The sequence below is a fragment of the Babylonia areolata genome, chromosome 16, assembly GCF_041734735.1.
Source record: "Babylonia areolata isolate BAREFJ2019XMU chromosome 16, ASM4173473v1, whole genome shotgun sequence".
In the NCBI taxonomy this organism is placed as follows: Eukaryota; Metazoa; Mollusca; class Gastropoda; order Neogastropoda; family Buccinidae; genus Babylonia; species Babylonia areolata.
The window spans coordinates 26332504-26350384 of NC_134891.1; the positions used below are offsets into that span (position 1 = coordinate 26332504).

At 46.7% G+C, this 17881-nt stretch overlaps 1 protein-coding gene across 1 annotated transcript in view; it reads left to right on the plus strand.

Moving 5' to 3' along the window:
* The first annotated feature begins 715 nt into the window (after window positions 1–715).
* Window positions 716–17881, plus strand: part of LOC143290951 (solute carrier organic anion transporter family member 5A1-like) — a 26780-nt gene continuing 9614 nt past the window's right edge. Inside the window, exons 1-7 of the mRNA XM_076600523.1 lie at window positions 716–1368; window positions 6279–6587; window positions 8261–8425; window positions 9463–9543; window positions 12009–12126; window positions 14785–14962; window positions 16226–16419. Of these exons, the coding sequence (XP_076456638.1) occupies window positions 861–1368; window positions 6279–6587; window positions 8261–8425; window positions 9463–9543; window positions 12009–12126; window positions 14785–14962; window positions 16226–16419 (1553 nt within the window). The 5' untranslated portion in view covers window positions 716–860. The remainder of the gene's footprint in view (window positions 1369–6278; window positions 6588–8260; window positions 8426–9462; window positions 9544–12008; window positions 12127–14784; window positions 14963–16225; window positions 16420–17881) is intronic.

A 17881-nucleotide genomic window follows, 5' to 3' on the forward strand; every position in this document is an offset into this window, starting at 1 on the left:
GCTCGCTTTCTGCATTAAATTCGCTTTCTTCTTCGTCATCATCCACCTCTTCAATGTCGGACCCTTCAGTTTGTAGCATTTCAAGTACTTCCGCAACCCTAAAACGTTGCCGTCACTGCCTTGTTTGCTTCACAACATTCTGAGAAGAGCCCGCTTTGCTAACAGGCTGGCACGCGAGCAGACGACCGGTCAGTGACTTTGTCAGCGTGTGTGCGAGACGGGCCACACATCCCAGGCTGACCAATCATACTGTTCGATTGTGGAGTGACCCAGAATAGCGCGCTCTGCTTGGCTAATCACAAAATCACGTGTACAGCGCATGATGGAATTTTACTTTCGGAGAATGCTATTCCATTCCTTCGTCCGAATCCGAATATGTTTTGTGTAGGAATGCGTGAGCATTCCTTCGTCCGGAGAGAGTTAACCTTGGTGCATGAACTGTGCTGTTGTCTCAGCGTGGTGACGCCATGCGCTGTGTGCTTTCAGGGCTGGACGTGGAGGCAGGCAGTGACAGGAGGATGGCAGCGGTGACTCGCAGCAGGGAAGGAGGGAGGCTGGGGGCTGGAGGGGGGAAGGAGGAGGAGGAGGAGGAGTTGCGGGCCCTGACGGCCAAAGACCTGGAGAGCCCTGGGGCGGTGAGCGAGGGGGGCGTGTCTCTGGGCCTGGAGAGCTGCACCAGTGACTACTCCGTGTCCAGCGGCCGTGCGCTCCTGCCCCCCGGCTCCAGCTCTGGAGGGGAGCGGAGGAGCGTCTACATCGAGGACCAGATAGAGCTGGAGGAGGAGCACGACTGTCAGATAGGCCGCTTCACCTTCCCGGCCTTGCGGCGCTGCCTGCGGGTCAAGTTCTTCGTCTTCTGCATGTGCGTGCTGCTGGTGGTGGCCACGGCCGTCTCCACTGGCTACCTCAACAGCGTCATTACCACCATCGAGAAACGCTTCGAGATCGGCAGCTCCGTGTCGGGCATGATCGCCGCCTCGTACGAGCTGGGCTCCCTGATCTCGGTCATCTTTGTCAGCTACCTGGGCAGCAACCGCCACATCCCCAAGTGGATTGGCATCGGGGTGATCGTCATGGGGGGCGGCTCCCTCCTCTTCGCCCTGCCCCACATCATCGCGCCCAAGTACACGCTGCAGTCTGGGATGTCGGTCAACGCCACGGATGAGAACATCTGCGGCCGGGACCTGAAGCAGGAGGGCGTTGGGGGGCTGCAGTGCATCGACGACGAGCACTCGGGGAACTGGGGCTATGTGTTCCTGCTGATCGCCGCCCAGGTCCTGATTGGGACGGGCGGCACCCCCATCCTGACCCTGGGCATCACCTACGTGGACAACCACGTCGCCAAGGAGTCCTCGCCGGCCTACCTGGGTATGTTGATGGGGTGTGGGTGGGTGTGTGGGTGTGGACTATGTGTTTTTGTTCATTGTGTGGATGTGTGCACCTTAGTGGTTTTTGTTTTTTTTATGTCATTTTCTTTCTTTCTTTTTCAGTGTATGTGTGTTGACTGTGTTTGTTTTGCTCATTGTGTGGATGTGTATGCATCTTGGTGGGGTTGTTGTTGTTTTTTTGTTGGTGTCATTTTTATCTTTATTCTTCAATGGGTATGCATGTGTGTGTGTGTGTGTGTGTGTGAGTGAGTGAGTGTGTGTGTGTGTGTGAGTGAGTGAGTGTGTGTGTAATGTGCATCCATTCTTCTGTCTCCATTTGTGTGTCAAAGAAATAGACATTAGTCAGACATAACCATGGAGGAAGGTCATTACTTGACAGATGAGAAAATACCTGACAGAGTTCCACATCTTCCACCTAGATCTAATAGGTCAGGCTGGACATTGGTCACTCGGCCAACAGCACCTCGCAAGCGGCGATCCTCGCTCGCAGGCAGCCTATCGCGACGTTTTCCCTTGTTGTTATACAAAGCTTGGTAGAAGAGAGAGTATTGCAAATACCTGTATGTGTAAACCATTGCACTATTACACTTTAAACATTTTTTCAGTTTTATGTCTTGTTTTGTGCATGTTACGACTAGATCGAGGATTTTCCCCTGTTTTTCATATATGTCACTGCTCAGCTAATTTCTTATTACTGTTTTCTTCAGTTGACATTTAAAGATCTGCGAAAATGTCCCCTGTTTCTTGTGGGTTTTATGCATGTTGTCACAAGATCAGTATTTTATTTTATTTTTTTAATTCCTGTTTGGTGTGGTATATTGTACCATGTGAAACTGATGCAAACTAGGTCAACCATGTCAAATTCATGCACAGTAGGTTTGCCATGTCAAATTAATGCAAACTAGGTCTGCCATGTCAAATTGATGCAAACTAGGTCTGTCATGTCAAATTGCAAACCATGTCAAATTGATCCAAACTCGGTCTGCCATGTCAAATTGATGCGAACTCGGTCTGTCAGTTTGTTCTTCTGGTCAGTTTTTTGTGGTCAACTCCAAACTAACTAAAATGCCTCTGGAAGGTCAGTTGCCTGTCCAGCGAATCATCATCGCAGTTTCATGCCTGAAGGCAGTGGTGATTAGCTGTTCCTCTGGGTGAGCTTGGCCATGGTTGTCTTGACAAATGTGCCAGGTTTTTTTTTGCTCTGTCTGGCCACAACTTTTTCACCACTTTTCAGCATTGTTTGTTTGCTTCAGTACCAGCGTCTCGTACATTGTTTGTTTGTGTCCGTTCTGACTTAAGATTTCGATCTTGTGTGTCTTGAACGGTGTGTTGTGCATATGCTAAAGAGTAAGGTGGCAGAATGGTTAAGAGGCTTATATCCACCAATGAGGATCTGGGTTTGAATCCTGGTCTCGCCTTTCCTCTTTAGTTTCACTGGCAAATCAGCCAGAGTGTCACTCTCCTTTCCTCTGTAGTTTCACTGGCAAATCAGCCAGAGTGTCACTCGCCTTTCCTCTGTAGTTTCACTGGTAAATCAGCCTGAGTTTCACTCACCTTTCCTCTGTAGTTTCACTGGTAAATCAGCCTGAGTTTCACTCTCCTTTCCTCTGTAGTTTCACTGGTAAATCAGCCTGAGTTTCACTCTCCTTTCCTCTGTAGTTTCACTGGTAAATCAGCCTGAGTTTCACTCTCCTTTCCTCTGTAGTTTCACTGGTAAATCAGCCTGAGTTTCACTCTCCTTTCCTCTGTAGTTTCACTGGTAAATCAGCCTGAGTTTCACTCTCCTTTCCTCTGTAGTTTCACTGGTAAAGCAGCCTGAGTTTCACTCTCCTTTCCTCTGTAGTTTCACTGGTAAATCAGCCTGAGTTTCACTCTCCTTTCCTCTGTAGTTTCACTGGTAAATCAGCCTGAGTTTCACTCTCCTTTCCTCTGTAGTTTCACTGGTAAATCAGCCTGAGTTTCACTCTCCTTTCCTCTGTAGTTTCACTGGTAAATCAGCCTGAGTTTCACTCTCCTTTCCTCTGTAGTTTCACTGGTAAATCAGCCTGAGTTTCACTCACCTTTCCTCTGTAGTTTCACTGGTAAATCAGCCTGAGTTTCACTCTCCTTTCCTCTGTAGTTTCACTGGTAAAGCAGCCTGAGTTTCACTCGCCTTTCCTCTGTAGTTTCACTGGCAAATCAGCCAGAGTTTCACTCACCTTTCCTCTGTAGTTTCACTGGTAAATCAGCCAGAGTGTCACTCGCCTTTCCTCTGTAGTTTCACTGGTAAATCAGCCTGAGTTTCACTCACCTTTCCTCTGTAGTTTCACTGGTAAATCAGCCAGAGTGTCACTCGCCTTTCCTCTTTAGTTTCACTGGTAAATCAGCCCGAGTGTCACTCGCCTTTCCTCTGTAGTTTCACTGGTAAATCAGCCTGAGTTTCACTCTCCTTTCCTCTGTAGTTTCACTGGTAAATCAGCCTGAGTGTCACTCGCCTTTCCTCTGTAGTTTCACTGGTAAATCAGCCAGAGTGTCACTCGCCTTTCCTCTGTAGTTTCACTGGTAAATCAGCCTGAGTTTCACTCTCCTTTCCTCTGTAGTTTCACTGGTAAATCAGCCTGAGTGTCACTCGCCTTTCCTCTGTAGTTTCACTGGTAAATCAGCCAGAGTGTCACTCGCCTTTCCTCTGTAGTTTCACTGGTAAATCAGCCTGAGTTTCACTCTCCTTTCCTCTGTAGTTTCACTGGTAAATCAGCCAGAGTTTCACTCTCCTTTCCTCTGTAGTTTCACTGGTAAATCAGCCAGAGTGTCACTCGCCTTTCCTCTGTAGTTTCACTGGTAAATCAGCCTAGTGTCACTCGCCTTTCCTCTTTAGTTTCACTGGTAAATCAGCCTAGTGTCACTCGCCTTTCCTCTGTAGTTTCACTGGTAAATCAGCCAGAGTGTCACTCGCCTTTCCTCTGTAGTTTCACTGGTAAATCAGCCTAGTGTCACTCGCCTTTCCTCTTTAGTTTCACTGGTAAATCAGCCTAGTGTCACTCGCCTTTCCTCTTTAGTTTCACTGGTAAATCAGCCAGAGTGTCACTCACCTTTCCTCTGTAGTTTCACTGGTAAATCAGCCCGAGTGTCACTCGCCTTTCCTCTTTAGTTTCACTGGTAAAGCAGCCTGAGTGTCTAGTCATTCGGATATGACAATAAACCAGTGTCTTTTGTGCAGCATGCATTTGGTTTACTAAAAAAAAAGAACCCCAGGCAACAGAAAGTGTTATCCTCTGGCAAAATTCTTTAGTTTCGTCCCCTGGCAAAATTCTTTTGTGTTGTCCTCTGGCAAAATACTTGTGTTGTCCTCTGGCAAAATTCTGGAGAAAAAAATGCACTCAAGGCCTGACAAAGTGCATCGAGTTGTGCTGCTTGTGAGGCATCTGCCTGGGAGTAGGAGACTGTGGTGGTGTGTATATGTGGATTTTCCTGAACGCAGTGATGCTTCCTTGAGAAACTGACCCTGACTGCGCATGTTGCTGTGTGCAGCTTTCATCCATGCCTCTTTGAGCTAACTGCACATGTTGCTGTGTGCAGCTTTCATCCATGCCTCTTTGAGCTAACTGCGCATGTTGCTGTGTGCAGCTTTCATCCGTGCCTCTTTGAGCTAACTGCGCATGTTGCTGTGTGCAGCTTTGATCCGTGCCTCTTTGAGCTAACTGCGCATGTTGCTGTGTGCAGCTTTCATCCATGCCTTTTTGGGATAACTGCGCATGTTGCTGTGTGCAGCTTTCTTCCATGCCTCTTTGAGCTAACTGTGCATGTTGCTGTGTGCAGCTTTCAGCCATGCCTCTTTGAGCTAACTGCACATATTGCTGTGTGCAGCTTACATCCGTGCCTCTTTGAGCTAACTGCGCATGTTGCTGTGTGCAGCTTTCTTCCATGCCTCTTTGAGCTAACTGCGCATGTTGCTGTGTACAGCTTTCATCCGTGCCTCTTTGAGCTAACTGCGCATGCTGCTGTGTGCAGCTTTGATCCATGCCTCTTTGAGCTAACTGCGCATGTTGCTGTGTACAGCTTTCATCCGTGCCTCTTTGAGCTAACTGCGCATGCTGCTGTGTGCAGCTTTCATCCGTGCCTCTTTAAGCTAACTGCGCATGTTGCTGTGTGCAGCTTTCATCCATTCCATGCCTCTTTGAGCTAACTGTGCATGTTGCTGTGTGCAGCTTTCATCCGTGCCTCTTTGAGCTAACTGTGCATGTTGCTGTGTGCAGCTTTCATCCGTGCCTCTTTGAGCTAACTGCGCATGTTGCTGTGTGCAGCTTTCATCCACACCTCTTTGAGCTAACTGCACATGTTGCTGTGTGCAGCTTTCATCCATGCCTCTTTGAGCTAACTGTGCATGTTGCTGTGTACAGCTTTCATCCATGTCTCTTTGAGCTAACTGCGCATGTTGCTGTGTGCAGCTTTCATCCATGCCTCTTTGAGCTAACTGCGCATGTTGCTGTGTGCAGCTTTCTTCCATGCCTCTTTGAGCTAACTGTGTGTGTTGCTGTGTGCAGCTAACTAACTGTTGTGCATGTCGCTGTGTGTGTGTTCAGCTTTCATCCACGCATCAGTGAGAAACTGACACTGACTGTGCATGTCGCTGTGTGTGTGATGCGTTCATCCACGCCTCAGTGACTGTGCGTGTAGCTGTGTGTGCAGCTAACTAACTGCTGCGCATGTGTCGCTCTGTGCGTGCAGCTCACTAACTGTTGTGCGTGCCGCTCTGTGTGTGTGCAGCGTTTATCCATACCTCAATGAGAAACTGACACTGACTGTGCGTGTGGCTGTGTGTGTGTGTGTGTGTGTGTGTGTGCAGCGTTATCCACATCTCAATGAGAAACTGACACTGACTGTGCATGTGGCTGTGTGTGTGTGTGTGTGCAGCATTCATCCACGCCTCGGGGGCGCTGGGCCCGGTGCTGGGCTATGCCCTGGGGGCGCTGCTGCTGCAGTACTACGTGGACAGCTTCAGCCACCAGGTGTCCATCAGCCCCGGCCACCCCCAGTGGATCGGCGCCTGGTGGGGCGGCTTCATCATCTGCGGGCTGCTGCTGCTGCTGCTCTCCCTGCCCTTCCTGGGCTTCCCCCGCGTGCTGGTGGCCGAGAAGCGCCGCCTGCTGGAGAGCAAGACCAAGGAGCAGCTGGCTGAGGACAGCAGGCCGCTCGACACCCACTACGGCAAGAACATCAAAGGTAAATTGGGGTGGGTGTGGGGGGGTGGGGGGGGGGGAGAGGGGGGTGCGGGAGGGAGAGAGAGGGGGTGAGGGGACCTGTGGTTTTGTTTGCGGCCTGGAGTCCTGGGGGGAGGGGGGGGGGGGTCTTTTTGGTGTTGAGGAGGAAGGGTAGCAGAATGGTTAAGACATAATGATCATGATAATGGTAGTAATAATAATGATGAAAACATTGATAATACCCCCCTCCACCCCCCCCACCCCCCACCCCCCAAAATTTTTTTAATGCTAATGACAACAGTGATAACTACAACAGCAACAACAACAATAATAATGATAATACTAACAATTTAATTTATATTGTGCCTTTTCACGCAAAACATGCATAACACATTCTACTCCAGGTACCAGTTAACTCGTACCATGATTACTACTTCCCCTGTGGACCAGGTACGAGTATTCTCGTACCAACACACTGTTCAAATTTCATTCACTCTTGTTTGGTACAGTTGGTATTCTAAACTGAGCCGTTTTCAGATTCCGGAAGCATGAAAATGAAGCTTTGTTCGACCAATTAAATCAACAGTTCTACATCGATTTTCACTGTTTTAGTGAACCACCCTGTTTTTTTTTTCTGCAGTGGTCTCATGTAGTGCTGGTCAAATGGAGTTCGATGTTTGGTGGGGGAGTAACGCAGACGGGCACAATAGCCGAGTGGTTAAAGCGTTGGACTGTCAATCTGAGGGTCCCGGGTTCGAATCATGGTGACGGCACCTGTTGGGTAAAGGGTGGAGATTTTTCCGATCTCCCAGGTCAACACATGTGTGGACCTGCTAGTGCCTGAACCCCCTTCGTGTGTATATGCAAGCAGAAGTTCAAATACACACATTAAAGATCCTGTAATCCATGTCAGCGTTCGGTGGGTTATGGAAACAAGAACATACCCAGCATGCACACCCCCGAAAACGGAGCATGGCTGCCTACATAGCGGGGTAAAAACGTTCATACACGTAAAAGCCCACTCGTGTGCATATGAGTGAACGCAGAAGAAGAAGAAGGTGGGGGAAGTAGGGAGATGAGCAAGAGGGAGAGAGAGGACTCGGACTCACATAGTTTAACCGTGTCGGCCTTGGCCCTTTACAAGTGGAGTCATCTATGCTTGATTGAACAGAAAGAATCGCAAACTGCTGTTTTTGTATTTTTATGTATTTATCTTTCTTTCTTTTTTTTTTCTTCTCAAGGCCTGACTAAGCGCATTGGGTTACGCTGCTCAGGCATCTGCTTGGCAGATGTGATGTAGCGTATATGGATTTGACCGAACGCAGTGACACCTCCTTGAGCTACTGATGCTGATACTGATACTGTAGCAGGCATGTAGCTGTGGGGAAGAATGAGTTATCTGCACTTTTTTGAAAAAAAGGTAGCATGAAAAACATGCACCAAACCCAAAAACGAAAACTTCCTTGCGTAATCTTGCACAGACATCCTACTGAAACACTGAAAACACTAATTTATGCTCATTCATACACACAAACAACATCACATACAGCACAACTCGTATCTGATGATGGAATCGTGAAAAGGACTGCGTAGTGAGTGAACTGTGGTGGGGCACAGTGGATGTTACACACAGTGACCTTTGTGGTTCATTCAGTCATTTATCCATTCCTTTATTCATTCATTTATTCATTGCAGAGATCCCCAAGTCCATCCTCAAGCTGTTGAAGAACCCTGTGTACACCTTGCTGCTGCCGGCAATCAGCTGTGAGATCGCCATCGTGTCCGGCTTTGTCGTCTTCCTGCCCAAGTACATAGAGACCCAGTTTGGCACCTCCACCTCCGTGGCCAACCTGTTCACAGGTAGGCTTAGTCGTCTTCCTGCCCAGGTACATAGAGACCTGTTGACAGGTAGGCTTTGTCGTCTTCCTGCCCAGGTACATAGAGACCTGTTGACAGGTAGGCTTTGTCGTCTTCCTGCCCAGGTACATAGAGACCTGTTGACAGGTAGGCTTTGTCGTCTTCCTGCCCAGGTACATAGAGACCTGTTGACAGGTAGGTTTTGTCGTCTTCCTGCCCAGGTACATAGAGACCTGTTGACAGGTAGGCTTTGTCGTCTTCCTGCCCAGGTACATAGAGACCTGTTGACAGGTAGGCTTTGTCGTCTTCCTGCCCAGGTAGGTTCTTCAAGCCTGACTTGCTCAGACGGCTGCTGCCCCTCACCCTACCTCCCCTCCCCGCCCCCACCACGTGCTTTCCACCTTTCTTTTCCCCTTCACTCTTGTCCCACCCACTGCTGCTATTTTTTCTTTCATTCCTTTTTTGCTTCCCCCCCCACCCCCCATAAAGCAGCATTCATGCTGTGTGGGATGGTGGCAGAATGGGTGAGGCGTTCGTTCATAAGTCATCTGCCAGTACAGTGTTCATGAGGGTCTTGGTTTAATTCCCAGGCTTGCCCTTTCTTCCAAGTTTGACTGAAAATCAAACTGAGTCATTCAGATGAGACGATAAATCGAGGTCCCGTGTGCAGCATGCAGTAGGCACACTGAAAAAAAGAACCCATGGCAACAGAAGTGTTTTCCTTCAGCAAAATTCTGTGCAAGAAATCCACAGTGATAGGCACACAAATATGTATGCTTTCACTCAAGGCCTGACTAAGCGCATTGGGTTGCATTGCTGGTCAGGCATCTACCTTGCTAATGTGGTCAGATATGGTGTAGCGTATATGGATTTTTCCAAACATTGTGACACCTCTTTGAGAAACTGAAGCTGAAACAGTATGCTTGTTATTTGCGTTGATATTTCAAAGGCATGGTTGCATTATCAGTGATGTATTTCATGGAATGATTGATATGTGTGTTTTCCACTGAAATGACTGTGTGTGTGTGTGTTTGTTGCAGGGGGCATTGGCATTCCTGGGGCTGTGATAGGAATCCTGATGGGTGGATACCTGCTGAAGCGCTATCAGCTGAAGCCGAAAGGTGGGGCTCTGCATCGTGTGTCCTTGCTGGGTGGTGGTGGTGTGTTGTGCTGGGTAGTATTCAGGCATCAGAAAGATCCGCTGAATTCAGAGGATTGTTGAAGATCTCCAGTCATTGCCGTTTCTGACGACCGTTGTTTCACTTCGTGATAGTGTTCTCAAATAAACTAGTTTGGGATGGGTGGAACATTTTTTCTGCATATTTGTCGGTGAAGCAAGGAGGAAGGTGGCAGAATGGTTAAGACGTTCATCTGCCAATACAGTATCTGTCGGTGAAACAAGGAGGAAGTTGGCAGAATGGTTAAGACGTTCGTCTGCCTGTACAGTATCTGTTCGGTGAAAGAACGAGGAAGTTGGCAGGAATGGTTAAGACGTTCATCTGCCAGTACAGTATCTGTCGGTGAAAGAAGGAGGAAGTTGGCAGAATGGTTAATACATTCGTCTGCCAATACAGTATCTGTCGATGAAACAAGGAGGAAGTTGACAGAATGGTTAAGACGTTCATCTGCCAGTACAGTATCTGTCGGTGAAACAAGGAGGAAGTTGGCAGAATGGTTAAGACGTTCGTCTGCCTGTACAGTATCTGTCCGAAACAAGGAGGAAGTTGGCAGAATGGTTAAGACGTTCGTCTGCCTGTACAGTATCTGTCGGTGAAACAAGGAGGAAGTTGGCAGAATGGTTAAGACGTTCATCTGCCTGTACAGTATCTGTCGGTGAAACAAGGAGGAAGTTGAGGGAATGGTTAAGACGTTCGTCTGCCAGTACAGTATCTGTCGGTGAAACAAGGAGGAAGTTGGCAGAATGGTTAAGACGTTCATCTGCCAATACAGTATCTGTCAGTGAAACAAGGAGGAAGTTGGCAGAATGGTTAAGACGTTCATCTGCCAGTACAGTATCTGTCGGTGAAACAAGGAGGAAGTTGGCAGAATGGTTAAGACGTTCGTCTGCCAGTACAGTATCTGTGAGGGTCTGGGTTCGATTCACGGTCTTGCCCTTTCTCCCAAGTTTGACTATGTTTAAATTGAACTTGTTGATGTCTTCAACCTCCTGTGAAATTATTAGAAACCTTGCTTTGTATTTATATAAAGCTTTCAAAGTCTGAGAAACTATTACTTCATGAAAACACTGTTTCGTTGCTAGGCTAGTTTTCATTTGGAACTTATATCGAGTTTTCTATGTATGTTGTATTATGTGAATTGTTATTTGTTTTTGTTTTTCTTTGTTTTTCATTGTAGTCTGTTCACATACCCCTTCATTAGGGGCCTTGGCCTATATGAATAAATCATCTTGAATCTTGAATCCCAAGTTTGACTGGAAAAATAAAACTGAGTGTCTAGCCATCAGTGTTTTGCATGCAAGGATTGAATTTCCCGACTCAGTACTGGGCGTACATTGGCTCGGTGGTTAAAACGTCTTGCCAGAAAAGGCGACTCAGCCCTGAAGTGGCGACCATCCTGGAGGCACGGTAATACAAAGGCATCCAGGAGTCACGCCATGGATGCGGCCCAGCCCCCTTAGAGTGTAAACCGAAACACTTGACTGAGGGGAGGGGTGGGTGGGTGGGTGAGGGGGGGGAGGGAGGAGGGGGCTTGTTCTCTGAAGACCTTGCACTGGTCCAGCTGTCCCTGGAGTTTCTTATCACTGTGTCTGGCGTTTTCCTTTTCTGTCTGTTGTCTGTCCCTTTCTTCTGCCATGCTGGTCCAATCATGTTTCTTTCTTTTTTTTTTTTTTTGAAAGACTTTAGTAGAATTTGTCTTTTTTTCAGACTTGGTAACTAGGCATTTTTATTATGTTTTGGTGTGGGGTTTTTTTTTGTGTGTGTGTGTGTGTTCCAAGGACATTTGAGTTGCTCGTTGGCATTTTATGATTTCATGTCCGTTATATGATACATATTTTCTATCTTATGTGTGCTTAATATTTTTATGTTCAGGTTATTTGGTGTGTTTTTTTCTTGAATCCTTTGGCAAAAAGTTGACTGTACGGTGAGCATCAGAGGCATATGTCCAATGTTCATTTGCACAAATATATAACTGTGTGAACTTGTGCCGAATGTTCTTCTCCTTTCCAGGTCTCTCACTTTTCATGTTGCACAGTGTCGATGGTGACTAGAATTTTCAGCCTTGGTATGACTATGACCCTTTGTGGGGTGGCTGGGCTGAAAGCAGTGATAATGATGATGCCAATGATAATGATGATGAATGATGATAATAATGATAATGTTAGTGAGGATAATAATAGTCATTATAATGATGGTGATTATGATGATAATGATGCTAATATTGTAATAATAATGATAACAATAATAATAATGACGATAATAATATTGGTGATAATGATAGTAATGTAATAAAAAATAATAATGATAATGATGCTTATAATGATAATGATAAAAACAATGAGAGTAATAGTAATTATAACGGTGATGATAAGAGTGTGTGTGGTGTGGTGTGGTGTTGTGCTGTGCAGGTGCCCTCCAGTTTGTGCTGGGTCTGAACTGTCTGGCGGTGTGCGGCTTTGGCATCTTCTTCTTCCTGGGCTGCGACAACCAGCGTCTGGCGGGGGCCACCCTGCCCTACTTCAACAGGTCTGTCCCTCGCCTGTTGCTTCACCTTCACCTTCACCTATCCCGTAGTCTTGTGGACCGCTGGGGCGCCACAGGTGATCTGGCAACCAGCATCCTCCAATCCTCTCGGTTTTCTGACCTCCTGGCTGTATCGCTCAACCTCAAGCCCGTCCATTCTGGGATGTTGTCCTCCCATCTCTTCCTCTGTCTGCCTCTCCTTCTCCCCCCTTGCACTGTGCCCTGCAGGAATGTCTTGGCAAGCCCTGATGATCTCGTGACATGGCCATACCATTTGAGCTTGCGTCTTAGAGGTTCTGTATCACTCGGGTCAGGTTGGCATTGATGTTATACAACCTCATGGTGGCCCATAAAGCTGCATGCCATACTCGGTCAAATGCCTTCTTGAAATCCACGAAGACGTGGTAGAGGTCTTGCTGATGTTGGAGGTACCTCTCACACAGTATCCTGAGGTTGAAGATTTGCTCTGTTGTACTGCGCCCTGGTCTGAAACCTGCTTGTTCCTCTGCGATGATCTTCTCCGCTTGTTGCTAGTCGTCCCCAAATGTCAGCACTGACGTGGCATTTAGTTACATGGAATTATGTCAGCGGGCGCAATAGCTGAGTGGTTAAAGCGTCGGGACTTTCAATCTCAGGGTCCCGGTTTTGAATCTTGGTAATGATGGCGTCTGGTGGGTGAAGGGTGAAGATTTTTCCGATCTCCCAGGTCAACATATGTGCAGACCTGCTTGTGCCTGAACCCCCCTCGTGTGTGTAAGCAAGCAGAAGATCAAATACGCACGTTAAAGATCCTGTGATCCATGTCAGCGTTCGGGGGGTTATGGAAACCAGAACATACCCAGCATGCACACTCCCTTAAAACAGAGTATGGCTGCCTACATGGCTGGGTAAAAACAGTCATACACGTAAAAGCCCACTCATGTACATACGAGTGAATGTGGGAGTTGCAGCCCACAGAAGCAGAAAGATAAGAATTTTGTCATATAAAAAAGATAATCACAACAAGAAAAAAAGAGAGAGTCTATGCAGTTTTTTGTTCTGTGGGTCTTTTTTCAGTCCACAGTAAAATCAGCAATAACAGGCTGAATGTTGTTTGTTGACCCTGCATTGATTCCCTCAAACACAGTAAGGCCACGTCCCCTCGGCCTCCAGTCCCCCCTCCCACACCCACCCTCTACCCCCACCCCCACCCACACCCCCACCCTGCCAGCCCCCCTCCTCGTCCTCTTCCCTCTCTCTGACCCAGTACGCTTACTTCAGTTCCCCTCGTTCTTCTTTCTCTACACTGGCTAAATGCCAAGCATGTCGTTCATGCTGTGTGCTGCTAATCTTTCAGTCGTGTCACAGTCTCCTGCTCTGTACAGCTGGCGTCACTCACTGTCCGTGGTATCTTGGTCAGTCTCTTGATTGCTCCCTTTATTTTTTTTATCGAATCGTCCAATAAAAGTTCATCACTGTCTTCTTCTTTGAGTTGACACTGCAATTCTTTCTGCATTCAGCTAGAGAAAGCAATTTTTGTTGTTTTAGTGCACCGCAATCGCATAACTTGAGCAGGGTGTCTTAACATTTTGTTGAGTGAGCAAACACTGCCAGTTACCCAACCAAATCGTTCAAATGAAGGACTGCTTCTTTCTAGCTATCGATAGAATCTAGAAATATTCCCCAAGCTAAAGCTACCAGTATTTTTGTCAACGAACTCAATACAAACCAGGGAAAAGTCAGAATATTTCGCTGACGAGTTATCTCGTCTTTGTGGCAGCAGAGCATACATGGTTGTGCTGATGTAGTTATCTTGTCATGTAGGCAGCCTAGGAGTTAGAAAAAATACACCATTATATCAGTATGATATACATGATGTTGGTGGTTCTGTGGAACAGTACGCTTTCAATTTGTTTTTCACTTAAAGTGGAGTTTAACGACCTGTTGGCAAAAAAACCCTAAAGAAAGTCCAATTGTTGGGTGAAGGTTGCGTTGTTCAGTGGTGTGAGTTCTGGATGTGTGTCAGGGTGGGAGGTTCGTCTTGTGTCCCAAGGGGGAGCCCTGAATTTCTTGTTTTGGAGTCACTCCAAATTATGCAGAGGAGGCGGAAGTTTGTCTTTTATGCCATTGTTTCAGTGTGTGTGTGTGTGTATGTACATTTCTGTATGTTTATTTACATTTATTTGTTTGTTTATTTACCACTATGGTTGTCACTTTGTTTTCTTTTTTCCCCTACATTTTGTTTTATATCTTTATCTATCTGCTTACCTTTTTTTTATGTCATTCGTTCATTTATTTATTTATTTATTTATGTATTTATTCATTTATTTCTTCATTAATTCAGTGATGTGTCCATTCACTTGTTTATGATTTTTGTTTTTCTTATTCCTCAAGGCCCGAGTAAGTGCGTTGGGCTAGGCTGCTGCTCAGGCAACTGCTTAGCAGATGTGGTGTAGCGTATATGGTTTTGTGTGAACACAGTGACCCCTGCTTGAGTGATGTAACTAACTGATATTAACTGTTTGAGAGTTACGCATGCTTGCGGAGGTTGGGTGTGAGAGCGCTTTGATCTGTTGGTTTTTTTTCTGCATGGGATTGAGCGCCGTGTAAATTTATACGTTGATTATCCCTCCTGTCTGTGTGTGTGTGTGTGTGTGTGTGTGTGTGTGAACTGGTGTACAGTTCTGGCCACAAGATCTTCGAGGCCAACCTGACGTCGCAGTGCAACCAGAACTGTGACTGCTCCCCCAACCACCTGGAGCCCATCTGTGGCATCAACGGCATCACCTACTTCTCCCCGTGTCACGCCGGCTGCACTGTGGCCAGCGACCTCACCCAGCCCGGACAGTCCCGCTTCCTGGTCAGTCATTGTCTGTCTCCACGCTTGCTGCCTCCCGCTCACTCCGCTTCTGCTTCTGCTGCTTTCTTGTTGTTCTTCTGCTTTCTTGTTCTTCTGCATGTATATGAATGTGTATTGTGTGCGCGTGTGCGTGTGTTTATGTAAGTTTGTGCCTGCCTATGTGTGTGTATGTGTTAGGGTAGCTGTTAGATACACATGTATGTTAAAATGTATGTATGCAGCGTGTGTGTGTGTGTGTGTGTGTGTGTGTGTGTAGTCACATTTTGGTGTGTGTATGTAACATAGATATGATGTTTTATGTTAACAAAAGCGTTTTTGTAAAGCACCTAGAGCAGATTTCTGGATAGTGTGCTATATAAGTATCCATTATTATTATTATTATTCTGCTTTCTTCTTGTTCTTCTTCTGCTCCAACTTCTGCTTCGTCTCTTTCTTCTTCTTCTGTTTTTTTTTTTTTTTTTTTTTTTTTTTTTTTTTAATTCTTCTTCTGCTTTCTTCTTGTTCTTCTTCTGCTTCGTCTTTTTCTACTTCTGCTTTCTTCTTTTTCTGCTTCTTCTTCTTTTGCTTTCTTGTTTTTTCTTTCTTCTTCTTCTGCTTTCTTGTTTGTTTGTTTTTTATTCTTCTTCTGCTACTTCTTCTTCTGCTTCTTCTTCTTCTTCTTTCTTCTACTTCTGCTTTCTTCTTGTTGTTGTTATTTTTCTTGTTTCTTCTTCTTCTTTGTGTTCTTTTTTCTTCTTTTTTTTTCTCCCTTTTTTTCTTCTTCTGCTTTTTGTGTGACAGTGTTTGCTATTTGTGCCTGACAGACCTACACCAAAGTGAGGGCACTGGCCGGGTGACAGTGTTTGCTGTTTATGTCTGACAAAAACTACACAAAAGTGAGGGCACTGTTCTAACAATGATGTTTGCTATTTATGCCTGACAGAACTACATAAAACTGAGGGCACTGTTCTGACGATGTTTGTGTTTGTGCCCGACAGAACTACACAAAACTAAGGGCACTATTCTGACAACAGTGTTTGAAACTGAGGGTGCTGTTCTCAAAAACTGAAGGCATTGAGGGCACTGTTCTGACAACAGTGTTTGTTCACGAAACTGAGGGCACTGTTTTGACAACAACGTTTGCTGTATTTATGCCCGACAGAACTACACAAAACTGAGGGCACTGTTCTGACAACAACGTTTGCTGTGTTTATGCCCGACAGAACTACACAAAACTGAGAGCACTGTTCCGACAACAACGTTTGCTGTGTTTATGCCCGACAGAACTACAGTGGGTGTTCGTGCATCATGGACCAGATCAGCGTGGGCGGGTCCCACGAGGTGATCATCTCCCCGCTGGCCACCAGCGGCCCCTGCAAGAGTCAGTGCGAGCGCCTGCTGCCCTTCCTCATCCTGCTGGTCGGCATGACTTTCTGCGTGGCCGGCACCCAGATGCCCCTGCTCATGGTCACCCTCAGGTAAAAAGTTCCCCTCTACCTGCTCACCTGGTCACCCCCCTGGGTAAAGTTCCCACCCTCGGGTAAAGTTATATCCTCTGCCTGCTTACCTGGTCACCCTCGGGGTAAAGTTCCATGTCTGCCTGCTTACCTGGTCACCTTCAGGTAAAGTTCCCATGTATCTGCTTATCTGGCCACCCTCAGGTAAAGTTCCCCTCACTGCCTGCTCATGGTCACCCTTAAGGTAAAGTTCCCTCGGTCATCCTCAGGTAAAATTCCCCTCTACCTGCTTACCTGGTCACCCTCAGGTAAAGTTCCCTCTACCTGCTTACCTGGTCACCCTCAGGTAAAGTTCCCTCTACCTGCTTACCTGTTAACCCTCAGGTAAAGTTCCCTCTACCTGCTTATCTGTTAACCCTCAGGTAAAGTTCCCTCTACTTGCTTACCTGGTCACCCTCAGGTAAAGTTCCCTCTACCTGCTTACCTGGTCACCCTCAGGTAAAGTTCCCTCCACCTGCTTACCTGGTCACCCTCAGGTAAAGTTCCTTCTACCTGCTTACCTGTTAACCCTCAGGTAAAGTTCCCTCTACCTGCTTACCTGTTAACCCTCAGGTAAAGTTCCCTCTACCTGGCTACCTGGTCACCCTCTGGCCTCAGGTAAAGTTCCCTCTACCTGCTTACCTGGTCACCCTCAGGTAAAGTTCCCTCTACCTGCTTACCTGGTCACCCTCAGGTAAAGTTCCCTCTACCTGCTTACCTGGTCACCCTCAGGTAAAGTTCCCTCTACCTGCTTACCTGGTCACTCTCAGGTAAAGTTCCCCTATTCCTTCTTACCTGGTCACTCTCAGGTAAAGTGACTCCTTCAGTGTACCGACTTTGTGTGACTTTCATGTGTGGTATTAACTCACTCAGTACGGCCAGTCCTCTCTTCTCCTCTACACAGACCCCTCGGATGTCCAGTGTCCAACCTTTAGCTTCCGTTGTCAGAATTGTGGTTACATTTACCTCTTCAGTATACCGATTGCAATATTTTGATGATGGTAATTGGGGTGAAACGCTGTTAACGTCGTCTCTTTCGCCGTTCGTATGGAGAGAGTTAAGCTGACTCATTTAGCATACTTTGAATTCACTTTTGACAGTGCAACACTGAACATGTACTCTGATTGCAGTTTAGAGTTAATGTACAAGGAATATATGCATACACACAGACATTTACACACATTTGTGTTTAAGCCAGCATTCTTCAAATGTTCTACAATTTCATGTTGATGCCTTATGTGCAAATTTGACTTTGTGAGGTAGCGCATTTTTTATTTGAACTATTGATAGTGGAGAGATGGCCCTGAGGTAACGTGTCCGCCCAGGAAGTGAGAGAATCTGAGCGCACTGGTTCGAATCACGACACAGTCGTCAGTATTTTCTCCCCTTCCACTAGACCTTGAGTGGCAGTCTGGATACTAGTCATTCGGATGAAACGATACAA